Source organism: Cynocephalus volans, chromosome 3 (assembly GCF_027409185.1).
Source record: "Cynocephalus volans isolate mCynVol1 chromosome 3, mCynVol1.pri, whole genome shotgun sequence".
NCBI classification, from domain to species: domain Eukaryota; kingdom Metazoa; phylum Chordata; class Mammalia; order Dermoptera; family Cynocephalidae; genus Cynocephalus; species Cynocephalus volans.
The window spans coordinates 171,691,725-171,705,308 of record NC_084462.1 but is presented as its reverse complement, the minus strand read 5'-3'; the positions used below and the strand labels follow the sequence as shown (position 1 = coordinate 171,705,308).

The 13,584-nt window shown below is 35.5% G+C and overlaps 1 protein-coding gene across 1 annotated transcript in view; it reads left to right on the top strand.

Annotated features, from left to right (window-relative positions):
• The window catches only part of LOC134372798 (thyroid receptor-interacting protein 11-like), a 41,411-nt gene that overhangs the window by 1,463 nt on the left and 26,364 nt on the right, over positions 1-13,584 (top strand). The window contains 4 exon segments of the mRNA XM_063090159.1: positions 2,171-2,229; positions 8,385-8,495; positions 10,839-11,136; positions 13,067-13,125. Of these exon segments, the coding sequence (XP_062946229.1) occupies positions 2,171-2,229; positions 8,385-8,495; positions 10,839-11,136; positions 13,067-13,125 (527 nt within the window).

Below are 13,584 nucleotides of genomic sequence, written 5' to 3'. Positions count from 1 at the left end.
GCTCCTGTATTCTCAGTCTTAGTGATTTCGGTATCTTCTACCCAATTTTCTAAACTAGGAATATTTGTGTCTTTGTCTCTTTCTTTTTCATCTCCTATGTCCAGTTGGTCACCAGATCTTGTTCATCCTATGCCAGATTGTCCTTTCCTTTATTACTCCTACTTCTTTAGTTCAGTCCCCATAATCTCTCCCAGGGAGTTTTTCTCTTTCATGTCCTGTCACCCATTTCTCCCTACTCCAGTTCATTTTTGTTGTATTCCCAGTTAATTTTCTAAAAATAAATGTGCTTAAAAATTTATTGATCATGTTACTTGCAGGATAAATTCCAAACCTCTTAGTTTTGGGAGGCCAAGGGCCTATCTTATCTATTTTCTGCCTACGTTTTCTAGTTCCCATACCAATGGCTATGCATCTGCATATTTGCATACATGTGCATGCTTGTACCCAGACTTCTACCACAAGGAAATTTGTCAGGTGTGTACACAACTCTGAACCTCTATGTGGAAAGCCCTTCCTTCTCTACTTCCTCCTTCACCTTCCTGTGCCTGGAAAACAATTTTCCTGTATAACCCTGCTCACATGTCAGGTACTTAGTGAAACCTTTCTGACTCCCACTTAGGTTGAGTCGATTGCCAGTGATGTGTTCTAACAGAACTTTGTGGATCTCTCCCTGATAGCACTTACCATATTGAGTTATAATTTATCTCTTTCCTGATGTCCAGGGTGGTGGGGACTGTATTTTTTTGGTCTTTATAGTAACAGTGTGTTGCATCTTCCTTGGTACATAGTAGGTGCTCAATAAAAATTTTGCAAGTGGGTGAATCTTCAAAGTTGCTTAATGCTTTTATTCTTTTTTCCCTTTGTATTACTGTAGGGATTGCCTACCACCTAATTTATTGATTTTGTAAATTATTTAAAAAGAGTCAGATCTTTTATTAATTCAGCATATGTCTTTTGAGTGTTTACCCTGTGCCAGCTATGAACAAGAAAACAGTCCCAAAATAGCACTGTTAGTACAACTTGAAGATCATCCATATTTACAAATACCAGAAAGTTGCTATTCTACCAAACACTCTACTGATTTATTCGAGGTTAGGAGCTTGGACTTTTAAATCATATAGGCATGGGTTGAAATTCCACTTCCATGCATTGCAGGTTGTGGGATCTTTGGCAAATTATTAAATACTTCTAAAAAACACAGTTTCTTTCTCATTGAGGAAATCAGAATTTTTTTGTCTGCATAATATCTCCCCTTTACTTAAAAAAGACCAGGATTTTTTTGGGGGGGGGGTAGGGAGTGGGAGGCCACTTAAATAATTTAAATCCCTCTTTGAAACAATTGCTGCTTTTAAAAATTACCTTTCTAAACAGATTAGGTTATACTTCATCTTCTTCAGGGTAGCAATTAGACAGCCAGAGTTTCAAACAAGATGTATAAACAACCAGAGAAGCAACCTTACCTGTGATTTTCAAAATAAGGGTGTGTTTGTCAGTATAATTTATTGCATGCTGCTTGTATTTTCTTTTGACTTAAACTGTAGTTCAGAGAAGTTATTTTTATAATATTAAAGTGGTGTGAGTAATGAAAAAACACTAATACCTAGAAAAAAATAACTGTGGATGATAATTTTCTGACAGCATCAATGGTGCTATTATGGCACTATTGGGCTCTGCCTCTACTTTTAAATGCAAATGTATAAAACCAGACTGAGCTCATTATTATTTTTAGTAAGTTATATCTATGTTACTTTAAATAAGCATTCTTTTAGTGTATTTTCATTTTTTGTTTACAGGTCATTAATTATTTGATAGTATTAGAAGCAGAAGTTAGAAATAAGGCCTTAAGTCCCAGTTGAATAAGTTTCACCTAAAATTACAGGGTTAGTCAACAGAGAAAGAGTGTCAGTTTTCAAAACTTAATGAGCACTTCAAGGGAGTAAAGGTAGACATCCTAAGGTATAGGACATAGGCGAAATAATGACATATGATAATGAACAACATTAATGGCAATGGAAAGTTGTGATGAAAATCAAGTGGTATACGTCTGAATTTGCTCTCATATCTGCCTACTATTCTGTTTAAACCCAGTGAAATATATTTTCCTTAAAATGCTTGTTTATACTTCATGTGTTGATCAGATATTCAGTATATGCTATTTCTTTTGTAACAGAATTACCTAATTCTAGGAGAACGGAAATTGAAGCCATTCATGCAGTCTTAAAATCAGAGGTAAGGATAATTAAAGACCGATTAAACTTAGATTTTTCTTTCCTTTTTTTCTTTTTTCTTTTTCTTTTTCTTTTTTTTTTTTTGTGGTTGGCCAGTAAGGGGATCCAAACCCTTGACCTTGGTGTTATTAACACCTTGCTCTAACCAACTGAGCTAACCGGCCAGCCCAGATTTTTCTTTTTGGAAGCTGTGAGAGTTATTCAAACTTTATTTCAGTCCTCTCATTTTAAATGCACTCCCTTCCACTTTTTATCTCTTCTTCTTTATCTCTGTTTTATTTCAGCCGCTATTCTTTAATATTCCCATCTCTATTTCTGTATGCTGGAAGTAGGAAAACTGCCAAATGTAGAAATGACTGTTACAAAAGTATATCATTACCAAGGATTTACTGTGTTCTAAGAGTGTGTTAAATTGCAGTCGTACATTTATTTAAGTATAATATGAAGACTGTAATTCTCTTTAATTTACAGCTTTTTAATTCCCAAACATTAAAATAACAATAATATTTGGATACAAAGCAGTTAAGAATATAGGTATAGCAAATTAATTTTACCATTTTATTCATTATTGGTCAAGTGTCTAGTCGTGACTAGTTCTGGACATTGTACTTAATAGTGATGAGAAAAGCTTGGAAAAGAGTTCAAAGGAAAGCCATAAAGAAAATGAAAGGATTTAAAAGTAGTTTCTAGGGCCGGCCCCCTGGCTCACTCGGGTGAGTGCGACGCTGGGAGCGCCAACGCCGCGGGTTCAGATCCTATATAGGGATGGCCGGTGTGCTCACTGGCTGAGCGTGGTGCAGACAACATCGTGCAGAGGGTTGCAATCCCCTTACTGATTAAAAAAAAAAAAAAAGTAGTTTCTATTGTAAAGGACTAAAGAAACTCAACTATTAACCTTGAGATAAGAACAGTAAGAGAACACTTAATAATTGTGTTTCAGCAAAAGATAGTCTTAGAGGACTGTGGTAAGCCTGTTTTCCTCTTAAATAAGCCCATAAAAAGAGAACATTGAATTTAGATATAAGAAAATATTTACTGACTAGCATTGTTGAACTCTGGTCTAGATTATCCAGGTCGGATTGTGGAATTTGAAAGTAGAGGGACCTCTCAGGAAGAACTGCAGTGGTATTCTGCTTCAGTACAAGATGGCAGTTTGGTGGCACTTAGAGATCTTAGCTAATACCTTAGTAATTACCTAATAAGTAAAGTAGGTGTGTTCCAGTGACAAACAGTTTCTTTGTATGGCTGAGATAGGAAATCGTTCTCACAGTTCCTAAAGAAATCCTGAGAAAGCACTCATTGGCACAGATCCACCCAAGAAAATTAAAGGGCAGAGGTGTGTGTGGTAGCATTAGCTTTGGTTAATTCACCAGTGTACATTTCGAGAAAAAAATAAATAAGGTTAACCTGCTCAATGAATGTCTGCTTTGTATTGAGCTTGAGAAGGGAGATAGAAGTCTTCTGTCCTTCTGTTGATCTCAGTTCTTTTAATGCCTCTCATAGTATTATCATTGGACTCTAGTATGATTCTAGTGTTTAGAAATATTTGTTTTTGATAAAACACCTCCAAATGCAAGCTAACTTTCTCATTTGATGTTTATTCGAAGTACCAAAAGCTACTCAAATACTAGAGGAAAAGAGACGATTGGACTTCTCAAGGGCTTATTTTCTAAGATAATTTTGACTATACATAATTCTCACCTTATGTGCTCACTTCATACCCTAACCCCGTATGTGACTGTGCAGTATATCTGTTCAAGACTTACTGCTGTAAGAGGATAAGGTGTAGATATGGCTGAATATTTTATTTAGTAAGTTTTCATATAGACAGAGGGCAGTGTTTTTTCAGAGGTTTTCCAAAGGAAATTAGATTTGCTTATAGATGTTAAATATGTGTAGAGCTGACTGAATTAGTTAGTATTCTTTAGTTCCAAGTAATAGTAACCAGTGTAAGCTAATTTAACCTTCTGTATACGAAGAAAAACAGTCATCACATTTACTGTCTTGGTCCAATAGACTATTTTAATCTTTTTATATTAAGTCATTTCACAAATAACTTACAGAAATATGAATAAAGTAACAGTGAAAAACTTTATTAGAAATTTTAATAATAATTTAAATATAGCAAATCCAAATTTTTATTTCATATTTTTCTGGTTTTGAAACATAAACACACAAAATAGGCAGTGTTCTTTGAATTCAGTTAACTGCTTATTAACTCTTTTGTGTTTTTTAAAATTAAATTTTTTATTGAAACATATTGATGGCACGTTAACTCTTAAGCATAAATGAGAATGTTTCTTTCTATCTTGTAAATACTGGTTCCAGATTTTAATTACTCCCCTAGTAGATTTTAGGTTATCATTACTTCTAATTCTTTTTGCTGACTGGTAAGGGAATCGCAGCCCTCAGCACGGTGTGGTCTGCACCACACTCAGCCAGTGAGTGCACCAGCCATCCCTATATTGGATCCGAACCTGCGGCCTCAGCGCTACCAGCGCCGCACTCTCCCGAGTGAGCCACGGGGCTTCCCTCTTTTAAAAAAATTTTTTTTGATCATTACTTCTAATTCTTGACTTTTGTAAATAAAACTGACAGTTTTGAAAACTTTAATGGCTCATGGGTTTTTAAAAATTTAATCATAATTGATTATGCATATTTTGGGGATTCTGTGATGAAATCAATATTACTTGTATGTGCATTGTTACAAATTGTGCTTATTCTTTATGCCTCTTGTCCAATCTCTCCCCATCCCCCCTCCCTCCTCCCTCCCACCACTGATAACCCTAGATTTCTTCTCTCCCTCTGAAAGAATAACGGTTACTCAGTTGATTTGCTGCTTAGATGGTCTGTCCAATGCTGACAGGTGTGTTCCGGTCCCATAATATTATCATAGAGTAGATGCTTCTTCTTTCGCTCTGGAATGGGCTTTGTGGAGAGAGACATCCTCTTCTTTTTTTTTTTTGGTCTCTGCTGGTGACTCTTCTTATGTCAATGCACTCCAGTGGCTGGTGGACCATCTATGTGGTGGTTATGGCATCTAGCCACTTTCGTGGCAACCATGGTAGCTTTGGTGGGCCACCCACATGGAGGTGATGTTTTTGGCGTGTTCCTTCCCACTGGCGGTGTGCCTGGTTGTGGACAGGGGTCTGGTCTCTGGCTCCATGCCCCAGGTCCCCTGATGGCCACAAGGCACTGGTGGTGTTCCTGGGCCGGAACTAATTTTTTGTCCTTTGCTTCTAAAATGGGCGAACTTCCTGTGGGAACCAGTACTTGAGCTGTGTTGTTGCACTAAATTGCTGCTTTGCTGCTGTTTCCCTAGGGAAGGCTTTTTGTGCAGCTCAGGGTTTAATGGTTGACCTTATAGGTACTTCTGGCTCTCCAGAGACCCAGTGCACCTGGATTGTGTAGAAGGTCTGTTCTGGGCCTGAATCTTGTCATCAAACCACACCCCATGCAATTCTGCATTCCTGACCAGTCTCCTCTGAGTGGTCCTGTGCTGACTGGGGGTCTGATTGGCTGTCCTTTCTGTGTCCCAGTTTTCTCCTGGTGGGCCCATCCCCCCCCCACACTTCATGTGCGATGGGTCCTGCACAGGTCCCGTGTGATGACTTACTGGCCTCTTAACGGCTCCCATTTTTCAGCTGTTCTGCCTCCTTGCTCCTGTGTGGGTTTACGGGAATCCTTTTTATTTATTTATTTATTTTTTTGTCTTTTTGTGACCGGCCGTACTGCGCTCAGCCAGTGAGTGCACCGGCCATCCTTATATAGGATCCGAACCCGCGGCGGGAGCGCTACTGTGCTCCCAGTGCTGCACTCTCCCGAGTGCGCCACGGGGTCGGCCCACGGGAATCCTATCAGCGGTCTTGCTGTCCTGAGGGCCACCAATGCCCTCTTCTCCTGTGCCACCTCCAAGCAACTCCATCTGCAGGGCACAGCTGTGGCTTCTACTGGCTCCTGCCCCATGTGCTCAGCAGTTCCAGCCTTTAAGGCTGCCATGGCCTGAAATCCTCCAAGCAGTTTTTTCTTTCTTTCATTGTGGCTTCTCCCCCTTCATGAACTCTGTTGGTCTCTCCTCCTCTTCCCCTGAGCTCCAGTGGCCCCAGCTTGGCTATTGTTGCATTTTTATAGTTGTAGATTGGTTGATTTGTGGGAGAGAGTCCTCATGATTTTGTTGATCAGAGTGATCAATCCATTGAATTATTTTCATTTCTGTATCATCTGTTTCCTCCTAGTCATCTTTGTATACACACTGGCCTTCAGCATTTGTCCATGAATGAAGTGAATCAAGTACAAATGTTATACTTAGTGAAAGAATACTGTCACACATTCATTTAGCAAAATGGGATGGTTCAGGTCCTTGTCATAAAGTATTGCGGAATAAAATACTTTCTTATTTTAAAAAGTAGGTAAATTTGTTGTTTGTTGGAAGACCTTTAAGAAAGAGTAATAGTCATTAATATCAATTCTTACAAATAGGACTGCTTTAAAAAGAAATTAAAGTTGGTACTAATGGACCATGATAGTTTACCAAGCATTAAGCAGGATGAAATATTTTAAGAATATAAGTGTCTCTGGACTTCAAGAGCAGAAATGTAGGCACACTTTAGGAAGGACTAGAAATGGAGGCCATTAGGAGTCTTTTTTTCTCATTTATATTCTTCTCTGCTCTTCGTGTGTGTATTTATTCTTTTTTCCTTTCAGCCCAGCCTCCTCTGCTACATATTCCATGTGATAGAAAATATGACCCCAGACAACTCTTAATATATTACAGGTTCAGCCAGATAAGGAGAATCTGTCCTTTATGTGTTTTCTCAACCTTTCTGACTCTCATATGACTAGGGAGATGAGGGCAGACAACCAAGTAGGTATTGACCAAATTCAAAGTTCTAGTTATTAGTCACAGTTAAATAACCTCAGGGTTTTTTTGTGTTAAAAAGCCTAAAGTGGACTTTTATAGCCAGATTTTGACTTCAGTATATTGTGTTATTCATTTATGTATGTTTTTCATATTAACAGCTCTCAGAAAATCATGCAAAAGCAGCCAGTAGAATAGAAGGTAATTAGCTGTGTGACCATTGGTCCTGTTTCTTACTACTACTTCTTCAAGATAACCGAGGTCTGTGTTAGATTTCTGGGGCTAGAGTCCCAAACTAAGGTTTGTTGATGTTGTAATTATTCCTTTGATTTACTCCATTCGTTTTCTCTGGGAATTCATGAAATATTCCTAGACCGTAGTTTTCATGGCTGCTGACATCAGAAGTTCCTAGAATCTAAGAAAAAAACAGATGACATCCCAAAAGTGAAAAATTCATCATCTTCTGGCAGCTTCTTGCCCACTGTCAGTCTCCTTTTTCTCAGTCATCATTGTGAAACTGTGTAGATATATTAGTAGAATGCTTAGTAAATTATCTGTAATAACTTTAAAATTCTTTTTTACAGAGTTTTAATGTCTATTTCTCTTGTCCCATTATATTCTTATTATGTTCATGACAAGGAGTGATAATAGGTTAAGATAATATTTATGTACATAAAACTTGAGTAATTTTTTTCATGTTTTCCAACATCTTAAAACAAAAGACTATGTATAATGTCTAGAGTCACTGAATTATATTTAGACTATTTTGTATACATTTAACAGTAGTTTTTCAACAATCCCAGTAGTGATTTTCAGATTGGATTTTTCAGAGGTGCCTCAGGGGGTCTGGGGAACAAGGCAAGTAGGTCACGTGAGGCTTTAGCCTCCTACCTGTAATTCAGCCAGAAATCTTTTTAAAAATATGTCTTTAAAAAGTTCTGCTGCTTGGAGAGAAAACAGAAGCTCAAACAGGTAATCCATTCATTTAGTAGACATGTATTATATGCTAGACATTGGGTATAGAAAGATGGGAGAAACATCAATCAGTGGCTTTTCTTAGCAGAAAATCAAACTGAGCAAAATGTTAATTTTCCCCCTTTGGTTTAGATTTAGGCATATTCTGTATAAACATGCTCATGCACTTGTGTAATTTGAAAGTATATTTTAAAGGCCATAATTCTGTCTGAGACCTTTTATATTTTTGCATCATTTTTTATAAGAAGCAATATTTTTTTCCAAATGCCATGCACATAACTTACAATCTTTTTGTTGAAAATACTTTTTTCTTTGCTTTCTAGAATGAAAGACTGAAAAAACTTTGCAGTGATCTGCAAGAAAAGCATGAAGCCTCAGAGCTTCAAATAAAGCAGCAATCTACAAATTACCGAAATCAACTACAACAGAAAGAGGCAAAGATTTTTACAGTTACTTCATATTCATTTTACTGTAATGTATTTAGGAAAGTTTTTAAGAGTTTAATATAAATCAAGCTATCTTGATCCATAAAAATATTGAAAGGGTGTTGAATTTAATAATTCCCGACTCATTTTGATAACACTAATTTAACAAGAACTTTCTAAGCTTTTCTACTAAGTTTATATTATATAAACTGACCTTTGTAGACTTTAATTTCTACTTTCCAAAAGAAGAAAAGTTTTTATATCTTCAGGCATCTGGTGCTTGTAATTTCTGATTTTATGAAACTTTAATTTGTCATATTTTCTTAAGTTGTTTTAAATCAGTGTGGTTATTCCTAATGACTTTTAAAAATGCTTTTGATTACAAGTGTTATTATTTGTTGTATTGGCATGTGTTTGATTTTCCATGGAAAAAGAATATGAAATAAAATTATACTGTTTTATAAATGTTTTTGTTTTCTTTTAGTTTGATTGAAATGGTTGTTTTGAAATTGGCTTATGTTTTCTTTGCACTGCTGGTCATAGATATTGTATGATATAACCACTGTTATCCCGAATCCTTAAAATGTAGACTGTGTCCCCAAGTGTCATGCTGTTATTGAATTCTCTTTAGTGTTTAGTACTTAAGTGGAGTCCAATAAATACTTATACTTGTATTGAATTTAACCATTTTATTAGCCAGATCATTTGGGTGTTTTTCAGTTTGTTGATTTAAATGTTCATGTCTACCATAACTTCATATTTAGGTGTTTTCAATTTAGATATATTGATTTCTAGTACCTTCAGTGACATGCTAAGGTTAAAAATAAAAGTATACCACATTAAAGATAAATATAAAATTTAAAATAGAGCTTTATTTTTAATCTATTGGGAATTTGATAATTTCATAATACAATAAAGATAAATTACTTCAAAAATAAAATGAATACAGAAAAGCAAAGTTACAGGTTCAAATTAAAATTACAAGCCCACTTACTGCCAAATTGCTTTAAAACTGTTTAAACCTTACTCATTGATTTTTGTACTTATGGACTGGTAGCAGACATTCATGGCATCAGTCCATGGACCACACTTTGAGTAGCACTGACTTATAGACATTATGATAGACTAGTAGTTCCTACCCAGGGCTTTACAGCTGAACCATTAGTGACATTTAAAAATACACATGCTTATGCCCCCCAAGAGATGCAGATTTAGTGTACTGGGAAGGGGCCCTGGTACTGGTAATTTTTAAAAGCTCCATAGATGATTCTGATGCTTACCCCAAAGTTGAAAACACTGCTGTGGGAAATTTTGGCTTTTTATTTTCTACTTAACTATTGATATTAGAGAGCACAATAAGCATTCAAGTTTGCAATTGTGTCTTTGTTATTAGAGCTTGCACTGTGTAACTCTACAAGTTGATATAAATGTCTGTTGTATAAGGACAACTTTTTGTGTTATAGCTACATCTAAAAAAAAATTGTGAATTTCGGTACTTTTTCCTAGGGTGAAAGCTAATATGTGACTGTATGAAACTGCTCTTTTCTGAATCTATTTGCTGCCCTCATTGTGATGTCCATATTTCCCCCAAAAGCAATTTATTTCATATCATTTTTGAGAAGATGTGAAATTTGTGTACTACTCTAAATCTCCCTTAGGGAAGGGTCTCTAATATGAAAAACCTGTTTGTTATGACATATGACATGTGTTTGGTTTTTGTTTGTCTAATTGCTTAACTTTACTCATGTAGAAATACTATTACTTGTTGGCTGTTTTTTCAGTATCCCATTTTCCTTAGTTGTGGCAGAGTGTCTTTTAGACTAGTTTGAGTTCTTCATAAAAGGCTTCTGACAGTTCTCTCTAGATTACTCACATGTGTTTTTAGTAATCTTTCATTCCGAATGGATGTGGCATTATGGTAGATTCTGTGTTCATAATTTCTTTCAGGCTGTGACTTGGTGTCCAATACATAAACTGACACAGGTTTCATTTTCTTATCATTTTAAGGTTTGATAATCACAAACAGAACCCTAAGAAATCGCCTGTAGTACCCCATACATAAACGATAGCAAACCCACGTTTAACTGAGAAATTCATTGCTTTAGTTAACATGTGAGTGAAATTCTGATCTTATAGCATTTGAAACATCTGTGATTTCACTCTGGTGATCATGTTTCTTTTTTAAATAACCATGTTATGGATAGGATGTTATAGAAGACGTGGGTTCAGTTAGCAGAGTACCATTATTTGATAATCTTAAATTATTATACCTTTTAATATTATTAATTTATAAAAAGGTTAATATGGTTATTTTAAAGTACTTTCTCTAAAACATGGATTATAAGTATATAGATCGAAATCAGCCATCATAAAGCAAGACAGATTGCGCTAGAGGATCAGTTGCTGAAACTGCAGTCAGCCACTCAGTCAGTACATTCAGGAGCTGGTGGTATACCAGCAACCACTGCATCTTCTTCATTCGGTTGTGGGATTAGTCATCATGCCTCAGCTTTCCGTGATGATGACATGGACTTTGGAGATCTCATTTCATTACAACAAGAAATAAACAGACTGTCAAATGAAGTTTCAAGACTTGAGTCTGAAGTTGGCCATTGGAGGCATATTGCTCAGGTAGCTAAAATTTTCATGAGTTTTTGAAAACAGCAAAAATACTGATGTTATATGAATAGATATATAGAGAGCTCTTGGTATTAGAAAGTACTGTGGGCTAGGAAATAGAAAATCTGTACTCTAATTCTGCCCATGACTTTCTTTCTAAGTGATTTTAGTCAGGTCGTCTTTCTCTTTCAGCCTTAGTTTTCCCTTCTGAACAATATTTGGAAATAATTTTCTAAAAAGAATTTAAAGAAAGAGATCCATTTTTAAAAAATAAAAGGTTTCAAGTCCAGGACTCAAAAGAGATAAAAATTGAACTGCTGTTGATTGAACCAGCACCTTTTCCACTGGAGTCCCTGAAGGCTTCTCTTGTGGAAACATCAGGAGTCTGAAGCACCGTGTTTGATCCTGCTTGCCTAGATGATGTCTTAGGTTTCTTTTAGCTCTAGGTATGTGTAAAGTGAAATCTGATATTTGGATTATAAAATAAGTTAAACTATTTTGTGTTGTTTTTCATGCATTAGAAATTAAATCCTTTCTATTTTGGGCTATAAACTTTCTCCCAAGGAACACTATTTTTCTTACATATTAGAGTTAATGGAGTTTGTCAGTAGACATGAGACCTGGAATAAACTGGAGCACTGTTCATTTGGATTTAATTTCATCAGTGTAGAAAAAAACAAAGTATTTAAAAAGACTATTTTTCTATCTTTTTGTGAATTTAATCTAGTTATGTAAAGGAGAAATCATCCCAATTAAAATGATCTCTTTCCCAAGTTGATAGACAGTCCCAGTACCCAAAATAAACCTTAGAAAGGCTGATTTGTTTGTCCATCTTATCTCCAAAAAGTAGTAGTTCTTAAACTTTGTATCTGTAAGAATATTCTGGAGAACTTGATAGTGTAGATTCTCTGGCCTGTCTTCAGAGATTTTGATTTAGTAGCCTTGGAAACTCCATTCAAACAAATAAATACCCCAGGTGACTCTGATGATCTGAGGAACACATTTTAAGAAACACTGCTTAGGTAAGATTTCAAATGGAAATGATGGGTTTTTGTTACGTTCACTTCAGCATATCTTAAGTGTTTTACTGTATGACAGATCTGTGCTGAAATATAAAGGTGAAAAAAATTGGGATCTTTCAGGACTTAATTTTCTAGCAAGGCATTAATAAAAATTATTTCTATTACACTTTACAAGATGCTTCCATATTTATTATCACAATACATATTATGTTATCCTGATAACTATGTGACAAGTTTATTACCTCTATTTTGGAGATAAGGAAACTAAAAGTTAAAGTAATACACCCATTTTCACTATGATTAAGTTATGATTCAAAAACTTCTTGACTCCAAAAACTGTGTTCTTTCCATTATACTGTGTTCCTTCTTTCAGTCCTAGAGCAGCTTTTAGTTTATTAACATGCTGTATAGTAAATGGTAATGAACATAAATGACCAACATACAGCTTTGAATGAGAAGAATCCAAAAGTTCTTTAATTTACTTGTCATACCAAAAATTATTCTGTCTTGGAGTAGAGATCTTCTGGGTAACATCATTTTAAAAAGTTTTTTACTTGGATCATTATTAGCATTAATATTGGGTAATTTCCAATTTCGAAATTTCCTTTTAAAAAGCTGGTCAATTATCCTCACATTTGCATTTTGTTAAGCTAAACAAAATATTCTATGATTTTTTTCTTCTTAACATTAGCTATTTTATAAAACCATTGTCTCTCCAATCAGTTAACAAATTCTCAAATATGATACCTTTTATTTATTGTGTATTGCTATTGTACTAGGTTCTTTAAAAGGTGCTTGGCATTCATTAATCATAATCTGTCTGAGAAATGCCCCTTTTTTGAAAAGTATCTGTTAATAAAGTTAGTTTGCAACTTCCTATTTAAAAAAAAAAAATCAGTGTAATTTTCTAATTCTCTTTTTCTGATCTAGACTTCAAAGAACAAGGAACACATAGCTCTGATCAAAGAGAAATCTTCAAACTGCAAAATATCATTAAGGTAAGTCAGATTGCTGATTCATAGTTGCTATTATACATCTAAAATCTTATTAATAGCATAAGCCTATTGTATCAGTCTGTTTTGTATTGCTATAACAAAATACTTGGAACTGGGTAATTTATAAAGAAAAGGAAATTTATTGCTTACACTTTCTGAGGCTGAGAAGTCCAAAGTCCATCTGATGGTGGCGTCAGTGACCCAAGGGTCTCACATTGCAAGATGGTGGAAGCAGAGAGAGCAGAGAGAAAGACAGACTCTCCTCTTCTTTTTAAAGCCCTCAGAACCACACCTCTGACCACCATTTTTAATCCATTCCCTCCAGCGTTGTCCTACAATCCAGTCACCTCCTCAAGGCTCCACCTTTCTATTACCATAATAGGATTTCCCACCCTCTTAACAGTCACAGTGTGGGCTAAGTTTCTAATACATAAAACTTGGGGGACACAATTGAAGCTTCAG